The sequence below is a fragment of the Cyprinodon variegatus genome, unplaced genomic scaffold (assembly GCF_000732505.1).
Source record: "Cyprinodon variegatus isolate N-32 unplaced genomic scaffold, C_variegatus-1.0 Scaffold218, whole genome shotgun sequence".
In the NCBI taxonomy this organism is placed as follows: domain Eukaryota; kingdom Metazoa; phylum Chordata; class Actinopteri; order Cyprinodontiformes; family Cyprinodontidae; genus Cyprinodon; species Cyprinodon variegatus.
The window spans coordinates 623,593-646,017 of NW_015150671.1; the positions used below are offsets into that span (position 1 = coordinate 623,593).

The 22,425-nt window shown below is 38.0% G+C and overlaps 2 protein-coding genes across 2 annotated transcripts in view; one reads left to right on the top strand and one right to left on the bottom strand.

Annotated features, from left to right (window-relative positions):
- Positions 1 to 16,487, top strand: part of nup155 (nucleoporin 155kDa) — a 19,439-nt gene extending 2,952 nt beyond the window's left edge. Inside the window, exons 3-34 of the mRNA XM_015380636.1 lie at positions 15 to 152; positions 299 to 395; positions 521 to 591; positions 666 to 758; positions 993 to 1,256; positions 1,349 to 1,422; positions 2,660 to 2,751; positions 3,489 to 3,586; positions 3,723 to 3,890; positions 4,000 to 4,100; positions 4,596 to 4,766; positions 4,853 to 4,963; positions 5,097 to 5,191; positions 5,283 to 5,368; positions 5,492 to 5,633; positions 5,748 to 5,814; positions 6,519 to 6,634; positions 8,914 to 9,017; positions 9,168 to 9,301; positions 9,438 to 9,629; positions 9,997 to 10,135; positions 10,209 to 10,344; positions 10,427 to 10,580; positions 10,675 to 10,779; positions 13,195 to 13,349; positions 13,442 to 13,571; positions 13,663 to 13,776; positions 13,861 to 13,981; positions 14,061 to 14,171; positions 14,461 to 14,597; positions 14,689 to 14,795; positions 15,799 to 16,487. Coding sequence (XP_015236122.1) covers positions 15 to 152; positions 299 to 395; positions 521 to 591; positions 666 to 758; positions 993 to 1,256; positions 1,349 to 1,422; positions 2,660 to 2,751; positions 3,489 to 3,586; positions 3,723 to 3,890; positions 4,000 to 4,100; positions 4,596 to 4,766; positions 4,853 to 4,963; positions 5,097 to 5,191; positions 5,283 to 5,368; positions 5,492 to 5,633; positions 5,748 to 5,814; positions 6,519 to 6,634; positions 8,914 to 9,017; positions 9,168 to 9,301; positions 9,438 to 9,629; positions 9,997 to 10,135; positions 10,209 to 10,344; positions 10,427 to 10,580; positions 10,675 to 10,779; positions 13,195 to 13,349; positions 13,442 to 13,571; positions 13,663 to 13,776; positions 13,861 to 13,981; positions 14,061 to 14,171; positions 14,461 to 14,597; positions 14,689 to 14,795; positions 15,799 to 15,937 — 3,962 coding nt within the window. The 3' untranslated portion in view covers positions 15,938 to 16,487. The remainder of the gene's footprint in view (positions 1 to 14; positions 153 to 298; positions 396 to 520; positions 592 to 665; positions 759 to 992; positions 1,257 to 1,348; positions 1,423 to 2,659; positions 2,752 to 3,488; positions 3,587 to 3,722; positions 3,891 to 3,999; positions 4,101 to 4,595; positions 4,767 to 4,852; positions 4,964 to 5,096; positions 5,192 to 5,282; positions 5,369 to 5,491; positions 5,634 to 5,747; positions 5,815 to 6,518; positions 6,635 to 8,913; positions 9,018 to 9,167; positions 9,302 to 9,437; positions 9,630 to 9,996; positions 10,136 to 10,208; positions 10,345 to 10,426; positions 10,581 to 10,674; positions 10,780 to 13,194; positions 13,350 to 13,441; positions 13,572 to 13,662; positions 13,777 to 13,860; positions 13,982 to 14,060; positions 14,172 to 14,460; positions 14,598 to 14,688; positions 14,796 to 15,798) is intronic.
- A 3,712-nt stretch (positions 16,488 to 20,199) lies between these two features.
- LOC107088438 (rhodopsin-like) lies at positions 20,200 to 21,306 on the bottom strand. Its single transcript, XM_015380605.1, has one exon. The coding sequence runs from the start codon at positions 21,304 to 21,306 to the stop codon at positions 20,200 to 20,202; it is 1,107 nt and encodes a 368-aa protein (XP_015236091.1).
- Between the last annotated feature and the right edge of the window lie 1,119 nt (positions 21,307 to 22,425).

Here is a 22,425-nt window from a genome sequence, read left to right on the forward strand (position 1 = left end):
CTTCTTATTAACAGACATGCCATCCCTGTCTGGAGTTGCTGACATGGACTACCCTCTCCAGGGACCCGGTTTACTCAGCATACCAAACCTACCAGAACTCAGCGCAGTTCGAAGAGTCCCGTTGCCGCCGGAGCTGGTGGAGCAGTTTAGCCGTATCCTTTCGGTCCTTTAGAAACAGATTTTCGGGGCATTTCAGATTCACACGTCTTTCCTCAGATCAAAGGAAACATTTTTTTGTCTCTGCTTTTGATTTTTTTTTTCTCCAAGTGCTTTTATTTTCAGCTTAACTATGATGTAGATATGCAGTTTAACTGCATGATGGGAGTTTTCCCGGAGATCTCTCGAGCGTGGCTAACAATCGACAATGACATCTTTATGTGGAATTATGAAGATGGGTTGGTATTATTAAATGCAGCCATTTGAAATTATTTTTAAAGCCTTTAAAATGTATTATTAGTGTTTAGCAATTTAATCAGAGCTTTTTTAAAACGGCTGCCTTTCCCTTTTGCTTTATTTGCAGGGGAGACGTGGCCTACTTTGACGGCCTGATTGAAACAATTCTGGCTGTGGGTCTTGTTAAACCAAAACAAGGTGTGTTTAGAAAATGATTTTGCATGCATTTTCATTCTTAAAACAGCCCTGAGATCTTATCATTTTCTTCTCAGGTATTTTACAGCCACACATCCACTACCTCCTGGTTTTAGCCACTTCTGTGGATGTAGTAATCCTTGGACTCAGCTTTCCGAAGAGCCAAGCTGGTAAGTCTGGCCTCTTAACAGGGTCTTTGTGGTTTGTTTGATTTTCAAATGACTTTTTTTCTAACAAAGTTGTTTTTATTGTCCGTATTGCAGTTTAAATCTAGTCTTTGAGGTTTATAAATATCTAAAACTCAAAATGCCACCATAACCTAGGTGTTTGGGCCTCTCTCTGTTAAGATATGATCAAACCACATTAAATCAAATCAAGGTAACGTGTTAAATATCTTTTTGCAGGATTAAATGATAGCATGTCTGGTGGGATGCAGCTGCTGCCAGACCCCCTCTTCTCAATCCCAACAGACAACACCTACATCCTGTCCATCACCTCTACAGACCTGGGACGCATCTTCATGGCAGGGAAAGATGGCTGCCTGTATGAGATAGCTTACCAGGCGGAGGCGGGCTGGCTCAGCCAACGCTGCAGGAAAATTAACCATTCTAAGAGCTCTTTGTCCTTCCTTATCCCGTCTGTGCTCCAGTTCTCTTTTTCTGAAGATGGTGAGGGGAAGGGACACATTTCCTTGTAAAGTAAAATGAGCTGCACATTTTTGTCGTTGACCTCCCCCCCCCCCCCCCCATGTTTTCCACAGATCCCATTGTACAGATTGCAATTGACAACTCTCGCAACACACTGTTTACTCGCTCTGAGAAAGATGTCCTGCAGGTATTGCTGTTTCTTCTTCGCTGGTTTGAACCATTCTCTTTTGTTGTATCCTTTGGCACTGATGGTGATCTTCTGTTAGGGCATTTCAGGGCAGCTTTTGGCTTCATCAGCTCACAATCAGTGTGTGAATGACTGACTGAAAGCTCTTTGGGTCATTGGACTTGATTACAGGCCTTTTACTACAGTAGTAGCCATTCAAAAATTTCCCACTTTCTTTTATGCTCCCCTGGCTGGTCCCCTAAGATTCCTTTTTTAAACATCAATCTTTGTACTAAACTATTTTATCATGGTTTGTGGACATTAAGATCTAAAGAGATGCGCCATCTCCTGGTCAGGCCCTGTAATTCAGTGAAAGGATGGAGTCACAGTAAAAAAAAAATATGCACGCCCAGAAGAAGGGGGTCCAGTGGCTGGAAGTTGGCTGCCGTTTGACTGGAAGGCCATTTTGAATGACTGCTGCTGTATTTAAAATGTTTTGGTTTCAGGGGTGAAATGATTACATGAAAAATGATTAGTTATTTTGGAAAAGAACATTTGAGTTTACTATAGATTTTCCTGAAGTTTTATGCCTTTTTACTCCATCTCTGATCTAATTTTGATGCTGAATCATCTGCTGTATGCGGATTTAAAGCATTCATGATTGAGGCCAGAATTATTCATATCACAGATTTAGATGTAGAATTGTTTTTTTTATTTAACTTAGGATTTTTTCTAATAGAAAATAAGGCAAATGTCTAGTAAAAGAGGCATACTTTAAAAAAAGGATTTTAACATTATTGAGAAATAATTTTTTGGTGGTTTTTTTTCCCCCGTTGTATTCTGACGACTCATCTTTGGTGATGAGTTCCAATCACCCTAGTTTTTATTTTTTTTTTAGCTCCTACCATCCATATCCTGTATGGTCTCTGGTTATGCTGTTTGATTTGCCCATGTTGGCAGATTTATTTTAATCTGTAAAATATTTATTTTCCGCCTTGGAAAAAGAAAAAAGGAACTTTACTCTTAATTGTTATTAGAAATAAGACAATATTAGCTGTTTTTCCCATTTTTTTTCTCTTCAGCATCAGCCTGATGCAAACGTCAGTTAAAAATAGTTTTCTCTGGTTTCGGCATTGGTCTTAAAAACATGTCTGGTCGTTTTCTAACGGGTATTATTACTCTGATTTATTCATATCTATCAGAACCTTTAGACACATAAAATCCTACATTGAGCTAAAATATTTAACCCATCTTTTAGGTGTACGACCTCGGGGCCGATGGCCAAGGAATGAGTCGTGTTGCAACAATGTCCCAGAGCTCCATTGTAGCGGCTGCAGGAAACATTGCTCGGTATGTAATAAGATGAACACCACTTTAGAATATCCAAAGGTTCAATACTGTTTGTCAATCATATCAGATGAGACTCATAAATGCCCCTACAGCCCACATAGAGATTCAGTCCTTTAAACTACTGTATTCTCATTTTATTGATGTTTAGGCTATTAATTATCTCTATGAACTGTGCACAGTTAATCTTTTCAATGCTTATAACAATATGCAGTACAACTAGACATCTATTTTAATTATCTATAGCCATGATAATTAAAATAAGAAGAGATAAAGGCTTTAACAATTCCACTTCATGTTTAATTAATCAATTTAAAGATGTAATAGTTGACAACTTAATAAAAAGATGTTACTTTGTGATCTTCTGTTTTTTTAATACGGAAGAGGATTAGGCCACTGGATTAGCCACTGGGGAAAAAAAAAACTTAACTGATTTTTGAATTTTATTTCAGTATAGTATGGGGAAAAAAGTCAGAATTCTAACCTTTTTTTTTCAGAATTCTGACCTTAATCTCAGAATTCGGACTTTTTTCTCAGAATTCTGGCAATAAAAAATTCTGAATTTTGAGATTAAAGTCAGAATTCTGAGAAAAAAGTCAGTTAAAAATCAGTTAACTTTTTTTTTTTCCCCAGTGGCCCTAATCCTCTTCCGTATGTTAAAGATTTACCTGTTCATGTTCAATGTGTGAATCACTTTTCTTACTTATGCTCTACTTTTCGGTAAAACTTTTCTTTTTTAGGACCATTGATCGTTCCGTCTTTAAACCCATTGTCCAGATCTCAGTCATTGACAGATCCGAATCCTCAGATTGCCACCTGCTTGCTGTTACTCATGCAGGTAAATATTTCAACATAGATCCCAAGAAGACACGTTTTTATTTTATTAATTTTTTCCCAAATACGCTTTAAGGTTTATAGGGAATGGAGGCCATGATGGCAGGATTATTGTCTAATTTTGCTCTTGATTATTCCAGGTGTGCGCCTCTACTTCGCCACCACACCTTTTGCTCCTCAGCACCAGAAACACGTTCCTGTCCGCCCAACCCTGCTTGCTTTGGTCCATGTGCGGCTGCCGCCGGGTTTCTCTGCCTCCTCCACTTTACAGAAGCCGTCTAAGGTTCACAAGGCTCTGCATAGCAAAGGTTAGAGGTCAAACTGTGTTCCCAAACTCTGTTATGTTTAGTTGTCTGACTCCCCTTTCCAGTGGTGATATGAACTAATCTGTCTTTGTGACATTTTTTAATGCTGCAGGCGTTCTGCTCATGGCTGCCTCAGAGACAGAAGACAGTGACATCCTGTGGTGCATCAATCATGACTCTTTCCCCTTCAAGAAACCCCTGATGGAGACACAGGTTTGAAATTAGCAAACAATTAGAAACCAGAATATCTAAACTAGGAGACCTCTGTTGTGTGTTTTTCGATACATCGCCTTTCAGAAGTTTATACACTATCATTTTTATGCCATGAGAGAAAAGTTGTACAGCTGCAAATGCATACATACACGTCACTTACTGTATTTTTAAATATACTGTGGCCATTCATTGAAGTTAGGACCATCCCAGAACTGATTTTTAGGATGATTGCCTTCTTTGGATATTGAACTGGTTCCTAGTTTGGATGTTTGTACAAGGAAGAAAAAAGGTGCAGCTACATATAATGACAAAAAGGTTTGTTTTGAACAATTAAGTGAGGCTTTCAGTCGTACAGAACACTGATTCATCTGTCAAGGTTTGTGGCAGAAGCATCAGACTGAGGTTCTGTTTTGCATCAGTCTTAGTGCAGTAAAAATAAAAAGCTTCTACTGCAACTTGGAGAAAATTTGGTATAGCTTGTGTAATTCTTTTCAGATGATGTCTAATGTCGATGGACACTCTTGGGCTCTTTGTGCCATTGATGATGAGAGGCCCCCCAAGATCTTTACTCCTCTAAACAAGGAGCAGATCCCCATCACAGATTCACCTGCGGTCGTCCAGCAGCACAATATTCCGGCGCAGAAATTCGTCCTTCTCTCTGCAAAGGTGAAAAACCCAGCCACAGCTCATCGTGTTAAGGTTTGATCTTGGATTAAAAGTTTGTGCTTTTAAACTCTTTTTCTGGCCTTCAGGGTAGCCACATCTTTCAGAAACTGCGTCCAGTTGACCAGCTGCGCCACCTGCTGGTCAGCTGTGCTGGAGGAGAAAGTGAGGAGATAGAGCGCTTCTTCAAGCTGCACAGGGTACAGTTAATTTACATCCATTTAATGGCTTAAGACACAAATCTAAGCACTATATTAGTCAACAAAAACAATCATTACATTTTTATTCATATTTTCTCATATTTTATTTGCACATTTAATCTGTTTCTTTCAGGAGGAGCAGGCCTGTGCTACAGCTCTCATCCTGGCTTGCTCCAGCGCCGCTTCTGACAGAGAAGTTTCACAATGGGCCACAAGAGCGTTCTTCAGGTCAGTGGATCATTTTTACCCATGCATATTCATGGTTGGTTGCATTGTGTGGAAATTAACGGGCTCCCTTCCTTTTTTCTGTTGGGTTCAGATATGGAGGAGAGGCACAGATGAGATTTCCCGCTGCCATGGCAACACCTAGCACAGTTGGTCCTGTGATGAGCTCTCCAGCGCCAGGTTGGTGTACAGATGTTTAGAAACATCCATTAAACTTAACCTTTTTTTTTTTTTTCATCTGCGTTCGCACAAATTACCAGCTAAAATATTTAATTTTGACTTGATTTTCAATACTTGAATCAGGGGTGGTGCCTCCAGCGTTTGCAACACCATTTGCACCGATGCAGTCTGGCTCTGCGCCGATCACGCCGATGTCAGCAGGTCCCGAGGTGATTTTCTCCGGAAAACATAACGGCATCTGCATCTACTTTGCTCGCATTCTCGGGTAATTCTTCCTGATTTTTTGGACTAAAGGTTAAAAAACATTTCTTTATTTTTATTTGTATAAACATATTTGTTGATGTTTCCCCTTTAACTACGTCTCTTTCAACATTAACAGCAATCTTTGGGATGGGAGTCTTGCTTTTGAGAAATCGATAAGCAAAGGAAACCAGACCCTCAGTATTGTAAGTACAATCACGTTTATTCACATAGCACAATTCAGTTCAAGGACAATTTAAAGTAATTTATATGAATTAAATTATAAAATAGAAGAAAAAAATAAGAGCAGAAAAAAGGAAAATTAAGATAAAAGCAGGTAGTAGAACAAAATACACATTTAGACCAAAAACTTTAACTGATAATACCTCAGTTAACGCTTTCATTTATTGATTGTTCCTTTAAAACAGAAATAAAATGTATAAATACTAGATTATCTCTTTGACAGAATCACCTACTTATTCTTTCCACACAGACAGTTTTAAACTGATATCTGCAATTTAAAAAAGTAATTCCACCATTTCTCTTCTAAACCTTCTGATGAATGCGTCCCTCCCATGTAAGGTCATTTTTCTGGGGTATTTTTTGCTCTGCTAGTTGCAGTGGAAATGCAGAGAAGTAATAATTGTTTAGAAAACTACCCTGGTGACCAGGAGAAAAACCCCTGAAGTGAAATCAGACGTTTATTTTGAAGTTTCATAGAACGCATGGAAAAAAACAAATCTGTGCTTGTTTGCAGCCGTACTGTTCAAAGAGTAATCCAACAGAAATAACCGAGGGAATCACACAATTAATGACTTTTGATTGTGTTCTGTATCATTAATACATAATGATAAAAAACAAAAACAAACTGTGCTTTTTTTTTTTTTTTTTATATCTGTTGTCTCCATAGTTAGAAAGCACCGTTGATTCATTGGAGCTGGAGTCGGTCCTCATGCAGCTCAGAGGTTTGCAGGAGTTCCTCGATAAAAACTCTCAGCTCAGCCCTTCTTCTCTTGGTGCTGCGAGGTAAAAGCTTTTTCATCTGCAAATATTTATTTTTGCACTGAGATATTTTGTATATTTATGCATTTTTCGGGGTTTTTGTCCAAACAGAAGTTGTAGATTAGTTTTGACAGGGAGCTGAGAAAATCTTCCAGAAAGTGTCACATCAGAGCAACGCTCTGGTCCAGAAAGCATTTTTGCTGACTTTAACTCCTTTATTTATTGACACAGAATCATCACACATCTGCCTTTCAGTTTATATTTGTCAGCCTACTTTATTTATTGGTCTTTTTTTTTGTACATGATGTAAATAAAGGGCACCTGATCTCTTAGAATCAAACGTAGTAACTATTCTTTCTCAAAGTCTTAATGTATACAATATCTGTGTTTCTTAAAACGGTTCACTAAAGCTGGTCTAGATTTTATGAACACCTCACTATGCTGATAAAGACGTACGAGTACATTTGTGTGCAGCAATAATACACATTAGATTAATTACAGGTAACGTATAATAACTTTATTTTGTTCAAAACATGGAGATTAAACACAATGCAGTGAATAAGCAATGAATACAGATCTTGGTGTAATCAGTGAAAATATTTAGATGCCCAAAAACAAATAAGGGACACAGTTTTAACTTTATTAAATGTGTAGAATAAGGTGTTTGGTCCGTCTCCCATATTTTCAGAAATGGCTTTTATTGCCTGATCTCTGCAGGCTACTGGAAGAACCTCTGGGCCTCACACAGTGCAAACTCAGGGTAGCTGAGCGAGAAAAGGCTTGAAACCTTAAGAATTCTGGAATTTGATTTAAGCATTTTTCTGTTATTTGGGGAAAATATGCAAAAAAAATAAACAAAATATGTCTGGAAAGAGCTGTAACTCTCAAACTATTATTCCTAAACAGTCTTAAAAAATTCTGAAATATTAGTTTATTAAATCTGATTTTTAATAATTCTGAGGATTGATTCAAAAAGAAGAAAAACAGATGACTCAACTATTAGTATTTTATTTATAATGTACAGCATGACAGAAAAAGTAGGGTTTCTATTTCCCATTTGTATTTAATTTACTTTTTTTTTTTTTTCGCTGCTACTCTTAGGTCTAGTTTGATATCCATCATGATATTAATTATTTTAGTTGCCAAACCTTTATTCTAAATTCCCTCATCCAAAAAATAGAAATTAGAATTTTGGAGAAAGAAATTAAAACAAGCCTTTTAGGTGTGATATTTTTTTTTATATATATATAATGATTTATCTTTTCAAAAGCTAAATTGATGCAGTAATTATTTAGGAGAAAATGAATTTGGAGTTGGAGACTCATTCCTTAAGGTGTCTATATTTTGCTTTTTTTTCCCTGCCAGCTGGAGTAGGTTAGAAATTATGAACCAGTCTGTCTAGAAAAACACTTTATAGATCCAACCAGCTGCAGCATAATGTTGTTTTATCATGTTGTTTGTGACACGCAGAGACAATATGACAAAGCTAGAAATCTAAACTATTTATAGAAAACTACAGGAAAAATGTCAACTGGAGTCAGAAAAAGTTTAGAGATTAGACATGAAAAATGTGAAAGAATTTAATAATAAGGCCTGCAGACTGAATTTTCTCTACTGGAGTAAAGCTGCAGGCCTTTTTCATCTTAACTGCTTTAGCCTGGTTGCCAGCTCATCAGCATCTGCTCTTATCAGCAACAACATTCAGCATCCAGCTCATCTGCTTTCTCAAATGGGACTCAATCCATCTGAGATGAGCTGTATGGTTTGGACTAAAGCAGGGACCATTTCTGCCTATTTCATAGATTGTAAAAACGAAGCATTCAGAGTGGCTGCACAGAAAAAGCAGCAAGCTTACATGCAGGATGTTTTTTTCACTGATTTTCCTTTTGACTGTACAGTCTCATTAGACAATCCTGACAATGAAACCCTGTGGTTGCTATAGTTTTCTTGTGCAGGGAATAAACGCCAAAAAAGGAAAATGTAAACCTTTGCATCAGTTTGGAGAGTAAAATGGCTTCAGAGAAATGTCTAATTTTGTTGCGATTACAGCAACAAGAGATGCATAATGATAAGTCAGAGATATCTATGTTTATTTTAGTGTTTGATATTAAATTTGCTGGCTATATTAAATTTGATATTAAATTTAATCTGGAATTTTCTTATTATCGCCCTGGAAACTGTTTATTTGACTCTGTTATATTCTTTACAATGTCTCTCTCTGATTGTCTCCTTTGGTAAAGAAAAGAAAAGAAAGACCCTCTGTAAACGTAAAAATGATTGTCCTTTGTTCTGGTACTTGTTAGCTTCAGCTCCCCTGCCAACCTGCAGCAGAGGCTGCTGGGATTTATGCGCCCTGACGGAGCCAGCTCCCAGCAGGTTCAGCAGGAGCTCCAGAGGAAGTATCACAGTGAGTTTCAACAGTTTCCTCTATGTTCTCACATAAAGGCCTAAAAGGAAAGAAGTATTTACTTTAAAGTCGATGTCGCTTACTGATCACTAATGGGCTTATTTTGTAGTTTTTCTCTTATGCAAGACTAATTTCCATATCTTTGTTCAGCTAAGGCTCAGGTCTATGAGAAAGCATCCCTGCAGGGTATCCAGCAGCTAGTGTATCGCTCTTATCAAACTCTGGCTCTTTGGAAACTCCTCTGCGATCATCACTTCAGCCTCATTATGTCGGAGCTGCCAAAGGTACTCGAGAGCGCAACTACTTCCTCAATTCAACGAGATTGTTAGAAGTCGCTGAAGGTTAATTTCCCTGCTTTGAGCCAAAAAACTGCAGCTTCATTTGTGCTTTTTGGCTTTTTTTATATTTTTTTATTCACAGGAGTTTCAAGAGCAGATGAAGGGGGCAAGTTTTAAGGATGTAGTGACCCGGGGAAAGGAGCTGTCTGGGGCTCTAGTCACAGGGCTTATTAATGTCTACATCAAAGATAACGCCTCAGTGGACGCCATCAGCCATCACCTTCGAGATCTTTGCCCCCTACTGTACAGCAGTGATGACAGCGTTTGCTCAAAGGTACTTCCAGTATTTTTACAACTTAAACTTTTTAATCTTTTGTTACATAACAGGAAGGATCTATCATTAAAAAAAATGAACCAAATCACTCAATATCTGCTGTTTGTTTTACCTCAGGGTTGGAACTAGATTTGGTCGAGGCTTTGACTAGGCCATTAGTACATACTTTTTCTGTTCTAGCTAAAAACTTAAGATTTTGAAAACTATATGTCTTTTTTTACCCCCACCTCCCAGCTGTGCGACTGTTGTGCTGGTCTATCTCATAAAATAGCAGTGAAATACTCAGAGGTTCGTGGTCTTGATGTAAAGAACTGGAGAACCTCAGATGAAGCGTGGTCTTTTTGAGCCTTTCTTTTTCCCCTCTTAGGCTAACGAGTTACTTCAGAGCTCAAAGCAAATCCAGAACAAAGCGGAGAAGGAGCGGACGCTGAGGGAGTCTCTGCAACTCTACCAACAGATCAGCCAGCACACTGACCTGCCGCTTGTTTGCTCCCAGTATAGACAAGGTGGAGGCATGGATTGCATTGCCCCATTTTCAGTTTCTATCCTACTGCTCTTTAATACTGATTTTCATTTCAGTGCGTTTCTATGAGGGAGTTGTTGAGTTGTGCCTCACAGCAGCAGACAAGAAGGATCCACAGAGGTTAGGCCCCCACTACTATAAAAATGGAGAACCAGAAGAGGACAAAGTTGGGCAGCAGGCATTCCAGGAACGGTACGTCAACAAAGAAACGCTACAATCCTCTGTCTCTGGGCTGACTGTCGTCACAAACGGCTCATTTCCTCTCATCTTTCAGACTCTCCTGTTATAAGTGTATCACAGACACCATGCAGGAGCTGGTGAACCAGAGCAAAGCTGCTCCTCAGTCGCCCAGCGTTCCTAAGCAGCCCGGACCCCCCGTCATGACCTCAGATCCAAACATGCTAAGCAACGAAGAAGCTACAGCACACGTGAGTGTAAAAAAGGGGAAAGTTGATGCCCTTTACCATGCTTTCTTATGCACATGATCTGCATTTCTAATGAAAATCTGTCGCTCTCCTGTAGTTTGAGCAGATGCTGGGGTTGGCCCAGAGGTCCCAGGATGAGCTGTTTCACATCGCCCTGTACAACTGGCTGATTCAGGCAGACCTGACGGACAAGCTGCTGGAGGTATTACTATTATGTTCCTGCCTCTGTAATGGTATCTGTTTAGCTCAATGCTTGAAAATCTTTATTATTTTAAACACTCAATGTCCATACATCTGTTGTTTTTTCCCCTAACAAAGCATTTTTTTATTTAAAGAAATCGTTAATGTTTGTGCTCTTTCATTTAGAAATGGCGTACACTTATGAACGGAATATAATTATTCATGGGTTTTTCGTGTTTCATTTGACCATGTTTTTCTAATTTTCAATGATTGCAAAGCAACTTTAGTAGTTCTGTTTTGGGTTCATTTGTTTTTTTTTTTAAAAGAACTACATACACCCGCTTCAATATTTGATATAAAAGTCGGTTCAGTTGAGTTTGTTCACACATCTTTTGCTCATCTTCTCATGGGTCATGCTATGAGTCATGTGTGAATCATGACTCCCAGGAAGCTATTAAAAGCTTATTCAAAGGAGACAAGGTCATAATGCCAGGAGAAAAAAAGAAGAAATAGCCATAGGAAAATAAAACATTGTACATAGATTAAAATCCCACACAGTAGCATCATTATACCTAACAAACATCATGTTTGTTTGGTTGTTTATAAATTGAGCAAACTTTTAAAGGTGTAGATGAATTGTAACACTTTGAGGTCATCTTGTAACTTGTCAGTGTTTTAGCCACATTTCCACTCTTCTCAGGCCTGCTTTATGGTGCAATGAAGGCATTTCTGTCTTAATCTTGGTGTCAAACTCATTTTGCATGCGGACATTGATGTTGGGGGGGGTCTGGGCTTTTTGGAGTTAAACTGGAGCTTTGGTTGCTTCTGAACAGAAGTGGGACAATAATAGGCATTGTAAATTAACTAAAAGAAGTAGGGAAGTCATATTTACATTTCAAAACATTCTGGCTTAAAAATTTATATAAATGTACTCTTTATCAGACCATATTAAGTTAGAAAATTGCTATTTTTAAAAAAAATCCTGTCTTTAGGCCAGTTAGTTATACGTCAGCCTGTACACCTAAACTTGGCCAATCATATATAAACGGTCATCTGTCAATCAAATGTTTTCGGTCACAGCTAAAATACGCAACAGTTAAAATAAGAAATAAGAATTATTTACTTTACCATTGAGTTCCATCGTAGAACTCAATGGTTCTATGGCGTAGCGCTAACAGAACTGGCAGCGTTGCGACGCAAGGACTCAAACATGTACGGCTGTAAGCCTTTTACACCAAACCAAGCTTCTGCCGCCCTGGCGTCCTCTTCCACAACAACTACACCCCCACTTTCCTCCTCTAAATGAAAAATGTATGATGGAGGAGACTCATCCACGACCAACATTAATCTCTCCTCCTCTTGCATGTTTCCGCTGTCCATAGCGTTCCTTGACAGTGTCGTTTTCAAGTCGCCAGTTTAGTGCTACTTGGTCCCAATGTAATTTCCCATTGGGAACCTACTAGCACTGAGTTGCTAACTGGTTAGCAAGATGCTTATGACAAACCGGTTACAACCATACTTGCTTGTGAACCTTCCGCCACAACAATCCCGCCCCCTTGATAAAAAAACAATCACATTCACTTGTGTAAAGTTAGGCACCACTCGGGAGAATTCTGAAATGCAACCATTGGAACAGCGGCTTCCCTACGACTTTAAAGGTGTCGATTTCGAACCCCCGAATCTCTTTGGAAAATGTTGGTTAAGAACGAGGGCTGGGAAATTAATTGCATCTGCAATAAAATCACAATTTAACAAAACCCAGTTTTCAAATTGCACAGACACTCTTTTGGTCACATTACATTTAGCAAGAGAATAAACTAAATTTCTTACTCCAGCCCTTTAGGTGGCTCTAATATGATTAAAGTAGGTGTGCCGCCACAAGTAAGGAAAAGCGTTACAACTAGCATGCAGAGCTATACATGATGGAAGAAGTAATCACTTTTTTTACACAAAGGGAACAAAGTCCAACAACTATGGACACTGGAAAAGCAACTTTCAGGAACATGAAAAAAACAATACCCTGGTTTGAAACATCTACATGCTGCTGGTTAGTGTAAGGGAAAACCGATATAGAAATACTGGATGAAAATAACTGCAAATTAGATTTTTTTGGCAGAATCATTCAGCCCTACTGTGAAGCTACCAGATGAAATATTAAGTTATGCAGCTTGTTGATAAAAAATACAAAACAAAACAAACAAACAAAACACTCGGTCAAAGTTTAATTTGCTAAAGAGGCATTTAAATTAATATTTTGAGTGTATGAATGCCAAATCTTAGGATTCTTTTTAGGTTCAGACTTATTCAATAGATTGCACATTATCATGTTAATCTGTGGCATGTAAACTGTTCCACATTTTGCTCCAGATTTAGTTAACTTGAAGAATAAGAAATGTTTTTTTAACATCTTGACCTTTGTCCTGTGTTCTTTTCTCAGGTGAATTCTCCATATCTGGAAGAGCATCTGATGCATATGATAAAACAGGACCAGAGCAAAGTTCATAACATGGACCTGTTGTGGCGCTACTACGAGAAGAATCGCAGCTTTGGCAAAGCGGCTCACGTGTTGGCCCGCCTCGCTGACTTGCACAGGTCTGAGCCCAACAGGGGAAGCTTTTCACTCTATACAAATTTTACACAACTTTTCCTTTTTAAATGCCTTTTGCTTTCCTTGGATGTCTCAGCACTGAGATCTCGCTGAAGCAGCGGTTGGAGTACATAGCTCGTGCCATCCTTTCTGCAAAGAGCTCCTCCTGCATCTCAGCTCAGGCGGCTGACGGAGAGTTCCTTCACGAACTCGAGGAGAAGATGGAGGTGCTTCTGCTTCACTGACGGCTGAGAGGAATCCTAACTCAACAATCAAAGAGCAGTTGTATAATGTTGCTTCTTTTTCGCTCCCCTCCAGCTGGTGCGCATTCAAGTCCAGATCCAGGAAACCCTGATCAGACAGTACACCCATCATCCCTCAGTGAAAAACGCCATCTCACAGCTTGACTCTGAGCTTATGGACATTACAAAGGTAACCAAAGACATGAAAAAAATATATGTTTTAGTGTTTATTAGGAATGCAAATTGATTCCAGCTTCACTTTCTCCTCACACAGCTATATGGAGAGTTTGCTGACCATTTTAAACTGTCTGAATGCAAGCTGGCCATCATTCACTGTGCAGGACACTCAGACCCCATACTGGTCCACTCACTGTGGCAGGAAATCTTGGAAAAGGGTAAATTAAAAACATCAGAATCTTGATCTTTTTTTAAGCAGTTCATATCCCTAACCTAGCAGAGTGTTTTTTCTTTCAGAGCTGGGCGACAGTGTGGCCATGAGTCCGGCAGACAGGATGAGGTCTCTCAATCTGAAACTGGTTTCACTGGGAAGGATTTATGCTGGAACCCCTAGATACTTCCCTCTGGGTAGGCTTCAGTGATATCCACTTTCTGGATTGTTGTTTATGTTTTAGTATTCTAATTAGGCCTAATTTCTGCATGTTTTATGTGAGCATGTCCTTGAGGTGCAGAGCAGCTGCTCATTCTCTTAATTATCCACATTTTACAAGCAGCCTGTTCAAACATGTCGTGTCTGTGGAGACACTGATTCGTGGTTGATCAGGCTTTGGTTTCAGGACATAATCAGCTCTTTCCCCAGGTGCGAACATGATGATTGTAGCGTGTTAACAAGGGATGATGTGTGTTATGATCACAGAGTTCCTTGTAAAGTTTTTGGAGCAGGAAGTCTGCAGACTGAACTGGGATGTGGGATTTGTCACATGTACGATGTTGGAGATCGGAGTCCAGCTGCCTCGTCTTCTGGAGGTTTATGATCAGCTCTTCAAATCCCGGGTATTTCCCCTTAAATTCACGTGTTTAGATTTTGTTCTAAGCATTAGTCATAATCTTTCTTTAACATATTATTTGATTTGCAACTATATAGGATCCCTGCTGGCTACGGTTGAGAAAACCTCTACATTTGGTCGAGTGCATCCATGTGCTTCTCTCAGGATATGTGGAGGATCCCAGCAGAGTGCCAACATATGACAGGTTAGCACCGTTAGTTCGCCTGCCTGCCTGTAGAGGGCAGTGTAGGGCCAACACTGCCACAAGATTTACATTTCTAGCTGTATCTCCACTTTTAACAATCTTGCCAAGGAAGTTGTTACATTTTTTTAAGGTGTATGTTTCTTAGGTCAGTCTGTTTATTCAAACTATGGACTGAACTGAGATCAGGTGGAGACGTAAACCCTGTAATGAGCCATTGAAAATAGAAAATGACTGAATGTTTCTCCCTTTTAACTAAAGGAATATTTCTGGTTTTAGTTCTTTAAAGGTTTAATCAGTGTTCCATTGATTCCTGCACGTTAAAGTTATTAATTTTTGTTAGAATATTTAGCAATTCTTGATAATGTTGAGAAAAAAAATAGAAAATGGTCAAATAAATATTCCCAGACTTTATAGAATCTCATCCTAATTTATATCATCCATCCATTCATTAATGCACTGATCCTTTAGTCCTTCTATCCATCCTTTCATTTGTTTCATCCAAGTGTTCTTTTGTTCTTTTACCCATTATCTGTTTATCTTTCTAACAATGTATCTATTATTTTGAATCTACCCTTTTGTCAATGAGTCAATCCTTCCCTTCATCCATTCCTTCTTTAACCATCCATCCTTGTACTATAGGCTGTAGGATAACCAGATTGTTGGTGCTGCTAGTTCAGAATTCTCTTCTAATATTTGCTGGAAAATGTTATCCATTTAACATGCAGTTTTACAATATATTAATCCAGATTAAGCCTGTGGAATAAACATACAGCAAGCACTTTCTAACATCAACAGTTTAAACTGTCGTTGAACTTTTGCATAAAACCACCCACTTCATGTCTTTGTGTTTCTTTGGTTCTGTTATCCTAGTGCCACTGTTGGTTAAAGGATTATTTATCGTAGAGATTTATGAAACAAGCAAAAATAATAGGCTTGGGGGATATCTCGCAGAGTGAAACAACAACTTGCATCATCGGCATGCTGTTTTTGTCATTTTTCCCAGGCGCAGATTCACCAACGTTTGCCTAGACAACATCTGCGGATACCTGGTGGAACTGCAGTCTCTGAGCCCGAACTCAGCCCTTCAGCACACAATCGGCAACTTTAAATCCCTGCAGGCCAAGCTGGAGAAGCTCCATTGACAGGAGCAAACCTTTTTAATCAACAAAGAGCTGGCTGACCTGTGGCTCTTCCTCTGCTCGCCTTAAACGGACTGTTTCTTTAGTTGCAGATGTTGTGAATGGTTGGGAGAAGAGATTGGCAAAGAGACAAGTTTTATAACTTATTTCATACCGTTTTGTTAGTTGGAACATTGCTGTTTTGAAAAGTATGTAATTTGCATTGTGTGCAAATATCTGTTTGATATCTGAAAATGGTGGGACATTGAATAATGTGTACAATAAAATTCATGACATCTGCTTCTTTTATGGAAAATTAGTTTAATTTGAGCCTCATTTGGGGCATTTTCCCCACAGCAGTTGCTGAATATAACCAACCCCAGCAAAAACGTTACAACTCTTTATTGTAACATTTGAATTTGTATTAATGTACATAACTGGGCTTTAATGTCATCTTTACCAAACCTGTGTGCGCTGATGGTAAATGAGTGGTGGCTTGATGTATAAGAGCTTGTGTGACTTGGTGCTGTTCATGTTTTCACCTACACTAAAAATTCAGAGACAAATTGGAGGACCAATAAAAGCTTTTTAAAAGGAAGGTAACTTATCATGACTTTTGTGGATGAGCCGGAAAACCTTTAGCCACTGGTTAAAGCACAGCCCTATTTTAGCTTGAAGTAATCAGCTGAAAGGAGGACTAGGTTGCTCCTTTGCTCATCATCCATTGCAATTATCTAATTTGTGAACTCGTTCAGTTTCCTACAGTTAAAACTAACAAGCACTAATTACTGACAGTCTCCACTGAGCTGCACTCTAGAGCATAATTATTGTTAAGCTTTATTATGGAAAACTCCTTTTGTTGCTGTGAGAACCTGGATTGTAAAGTTTAATTTAGATAAGGAATATAATGTCAAAAGTTCATGATTTCAAATAGTTTAAAAACTTTCTAGGTCTGTATTACAGTTTTGTAAACCTGGGTGAAGTTGGCCCCCCCCCACCACCTTCAAATCAGACGAAATTAGTGTCAAACGTTCGTGCAGCAAAAATTTTCGTTTGTGCCGCTATCATTTTTTTTTACAGGTTAAAATGATATCATAGGTTAGCAACTTAAAATTTATATGAAATTCAGAGTTTCTGAATGAACAAATGCTCACTGACCTTTGACGGCTTCTACAAACAATTATTAATATAAAAATGATAGCAGTACAAAAAATTTATATATTTCAAAATATGCATTTTTTTTATTCTAAATATATTTATTTTAAATATTTTATATTTAAAATTTATTTTTTGTGTGGCAATTTTCATTTGTACTGCTATCATTTTATTGATATTAATATTTTTTGTAGAGGTCATCAAAGAAACATCTCTTTATATCTTTGAAATGGTAGCGGCACAAACAAAACTAATTGCTGCACAAACGTTTGACACCAATTTTGTCTAATTTGAAGAAGGTGGGGTGGCTGGTTGACTGTTTGACCTTTTTATTTTCATTAATATCTTCAAAGCCAAAGTAGCACAAACGACAATTTTTGCTGCACAAACCAGCACAAACAGCTGAGTTAATCGACATCCATTTCATCTGATTTGAAGAAGGTGGGGGGGGGCTGGTTGACCTTTGATGACCTCTAGAAACATTTCTATATATCTTGAAAATGATAGTGGCACAAATGAAAGTTTTTGCTGCACAAACGTAGCACAGACGTTTGACACTGTTTTTGTCTGATTTGAAGAAGGTGGGGGGGGCCAACTTCACTCAGGTGTTTTGTAAATACAGGAATTATTTAGTGGAGATTGCGTCCTTTTAGAACAGAAACCACAATATTGGATCAGGATTCATTCATTGATAACCTACTGAGACTACTGACACAATCTGAAGGCTTTCTATGGGACTGATAGCCGTTTATAATGGCCATTTGATTGCAAACATCCTCTTTACTGTGTAAAAGAAGACTGAATCAACATGAGGAGGGACACAGGAGATGATCCACATGCAATGTTTTAGAACGCTTTTATTCTTCATCCTCACCTGCTGCCAGAAGATTTCACCTAAATACGGTAGATACATTGATCTACTACCATTCAAGAAATAATCCCATAAAATTTTCATGGTAACGACTTCTGTGGCAAGCTGTTTTGATATGTAGCCCTAATCCTGATATCTAAAAAATGTTTTCTTTGTCTAAATGACCATTTCAAACTAACTAAAATTCTCCAAATCTAGAATAAACATTCTGAATGTCTACATATTAATTGCCGATCTTTATATTCCTAATATTAAGATTACTGGTCAGCATTTGTGTTACTCTAACTATGAAAAAAACTTTTTTCAAATATGAATACATTTTGAGTCAAACTAATAAATGTCAGAGCGGCCACTTAAAATGTGTAAACATTTTTAGATACATAAAACTTCATTCTTAGTAGTATAATTAAAAATTTTGCTTCTGCTGCAAAAATGTAATTTAGGAAATATTTTGTTACAATTAGGTCTGGAAGTGGGATTTTGATCAGGAAGAATCTTATTTTAGTGAACTACAAATGAAACAACAGAGAGGAGTGCTTTAAATAAATGTACATATGGCCTGCCATAGATACTTCATATAAACTTAAACATTAACTCAAGCAACAATCTTCTCCTTTGCATCTTCCTCTCCTTTGTAGTAGTAGTGCTTTTTCTGTCCTTTAAACACATTCTCTCTTTTATTTTATTTTATTTTATTTTTTTTTGCATTTCTGCATTAAAATCTCTAGCTCCATTGGGGTGATATTGGCACTTCCTGTTGCCTGTTGTCATGGTGACTGGTCAAATCGGTGCTCCACTGATAATGGATTTTCATACTTGTTACGCATGCGATTAACTCTGAGTGGACCAAGTTAACATTGATTGAACTAATTGATAGCAGTCCTTGTGAAACCGAAAAATCAGAGTTCCTTACTTTAGGCTAAATCAATTTAGAGTTGCGGATTTCAGTCTGAATCTGTTACACCTGGGTGGACACCTGTAACCTGATTAACTGTAAATAAATTTCAGCCATCATGGTTGAATTTTCTTGAAGTTGTAAAAGATCGAAATGACCCCTTTGCACAAAGGTAGCAGTCATGAGAAGGGCAAAAATAATCACAGCACAAAAATTCTAATAAAGTAACAACAAACTAAACGTAAGTATTGAAAGAATCTGGTCTCTTACATTTAATAAAGACAGTATTTTTTTATATTCAACATGTTTAAACACTTTATGATCAACCATCAAACCTTAATTTTGACATCACATGGCCATATCAGTTTTGTGTTAACAGAGCTTTAAATTCACATTAAACTAGACCCGTGGTTCAACTGCTTCATCTTAGTTATCAGGCTGAATAGTTTAACCTTTTCAAACAAACAAAATAGGTTTTGGAATAGCTCAACAGGGGTGGTTTCTTTAATCTGATAAAAAATAAACTGCAGGATAACCTTAAGATGGCTGATAAAAAGATATGGCCTTACAATCTTATATAATTAGGGAATCTCTGTAAGGTAGAGAGGGCAGATGTAGCCAAGCCAATACTTTTGATACTGAGGGACTTTAACACAAGAAGGCTGAATGTTTCAAACGGTTCCTCAATAATAGATGTTTCAGGGTGTAGACCCTGCAAACTTAACTGTTGCAGGTTTCTTTGTTAGCCTATTCAGAATGTATGGAAGATTTTAAGCCTAAGTCTTTAATTATCATTGTTCCTCAAGGGTACAATTAAAATTTTAGCAGCTCAAAACAATATAAAACAAAACAGTGCAGGAAAATAGTGCAATAAAAGGAATAGGAATATAAGCAAAGTTATAAAAGGACTGTTAAGTTACAGAATAAAATATATTTATATATGCAAGAATATTTACACAGAGAGAGCAGTATTGCTCATTTTACATTTTAAAAAGGTTATATCTAATATTAAGGGCATTAAACCTGGAAATTTAACATAGGTATGAATATAAATAAATACTTGTATTTCTCATAAACTAAACATTTTTATCCGTGATGACTTTTGACAAAAAACTACCTGAAGTATATAATTTTTGCAGTGATCAATCACTTAGCGAAAACTATTGATTTTGTATCAACTTTTACATTTTCACTCATTTATTGGTCTCTATGTAATAACAGATGTAATGCTTACTGTCATAGATAATTTAAAAACAGATCATTTGAATCATAACGTCTGCTGCTCCTGAGCCTCATTACAGCAGATCTATTTACTGGACCTTACTGTCATATTTTTAGACATAAATGTTGCATGTTTTTACATTTCTATAATTTACATGGGCAGTGATGCCTTTTCGCTCCATGTAGAAATATATGAGGGATGATGCAAGTGTAGGAAGCTGCGATGTGACTGGCCAGCTCCACCATCAGTGGTGAAGTCTGGATGTAGTTGGTGATGCGTAGAAGTAGATGAGTCGCCCAACAGATTAGGACCACAGTGGCCACAGCCACTACGCTCATTGCTGCCCTGGCATGAGAGTGTGAGTTGGGACTCCTCTTAGAGGGTACCTGGCTGGGCCTTGAGAGGTTTGGCTGAACTTCTGCTCTTTTGTTGGCTAAAGGAGAACTGTGTGGAGTCTTACCCAGGAACCCTCCATCCAGACCAGAAGAAACAAGCTCAGCTGTACCTGATTGAACAAGTAAAGAAGATTTTCTATGTTCTTTGAATGGATCTTCAACAGAAAGATTGCTTACTGATCTTTCTGGATTCTCTTTAACTGTCATCTTGGCTGGATTGGAAGAATGGCTCTGAATACGCTTCTGGCTTTGGAGCAAAGTTGCAATAATCTGGACACATGCAACCATGATCCCTGCAACAGGCAAAACATTAGCCAGAGTTAAAAAACAGATCTCATATATTTGCCTGGAAAGTGCATCGGGGAAGAAATCGATGCAGTCTTCATGGCTCTCATTAGTTCCCTCCAATGAGACGAAGAAGAAATGAGGAAAGCTTAAGACGCTGGAGAGTGTCCAGCTCCCAGCCAGCAGACACCCAACCAGGCGCAGGTTGTCCAGCTGCACTGGTGCATTTCCACGCTTAAGAGAACCGACCAGTTTCTGATGCCAGTAGGCGCAGATGAAGAAGGTTGTGAAGAGGCTGCTGGTTTCTGAGAGGTCTGCACAAAAGCGAAAAATACCACAGAACGTTATCCCCATGAACCATTGGCCAACAAAGTCAGCTATGGTGTCAGGTGCATCCACCAGGTAGTTGGTGATGAGGTTGGAGACGGCAAGGTTGATCAACAGGATCTCATTTGTACGGATTTCAGATTTCTTCTTTGGAAGAGACGTTATAGCCAGCCAGTTGTTTCCCAGGATCCCAGCTATGAACATGATCACTCTGATAGATTCTATCAAATCACCTGCATCCATGCTGTAACTGGGTCAGGTAGTGGTGTAGAGGTTTTTTTCACTGCTTGTATGATCTTAAGAGCAGTGAGAAGCCCAACCCAACTGTCTTTCCTTTAAAAGCTTTTTTCCTGCTGCTCATAGAGGGGAAGGGTTTGTTAATGACAGACTCTCTCAGGTGGCTTCCTCTATTTACACTGACAGACCCTGAAAAATAAAAAAAACTATTTACCTGAATGAGGTTCCACAAACTTACTTGAACTTTTAACCTATTTTTTTTTTTTTTTACAGAAATACATTATCTTCATGGTTTTCTTACCATTGCTAGACAAGAAATTGTACAGGGATTGCTGCGATATTCAACGCCTATGGTGATGTTATCTAACTCCTATTCAATCATCTAAACTGTAAGGTATGACCAGGATTTTACTGCAACTTTTCCAAATAAAAATCAGTATTTTTCACAATAATTAAATTATGTTCAGTTTATTCACATTGCGCCAATACACAAAACATGTAACCTCAAGGAACTTTACAATTCAACCAGATCATACAGTCAAATTGATTCAAAGTTATCTATCTAAGGAAAACCAGTTTATTACAGCATGCATGTAGCGACAGTGGAGAGGAAAAACCTCCTTTTATCAAGAAGAAACCTCCAGCAGAACAGGGTTAGCAGCCATCTGCCAAGGTCAACTGGGGTTCAAGGAGACAAAAGCAGACATAGAAAAAGAAGAATAGATACAAAAGGCAACTGTCAACCAGCTCCTGGTTACAAGATTTGATTGGAATATTTGCAATCTAGTGTAATTGACTATTCTATTGTGAAATATTTTTACTGTAAACTGGGGCTTGCAAATCGAATAATGTGTCGATTATTTTTACCGATGAATCGACCAATAATCAGATAGCCAAAGGTTCCTTAAAAAATAGTTTTTTTTATGAAATTAAACCAGCTGAAACTAAAACTTTTCCACTAGAGGAGTTCTGAATAGAGCATATTGACAGATGAAAAAGCTTTTTTTAAATCTTAAATTAAAATATTAATAATTCTTTATAATTTTGGCATAATTACAGCTCTAAGTGGGTCAGTCTGTCAAGTAAAGGCATGTTTTAGAGTCCCTATACTGCAGTTAATGATGA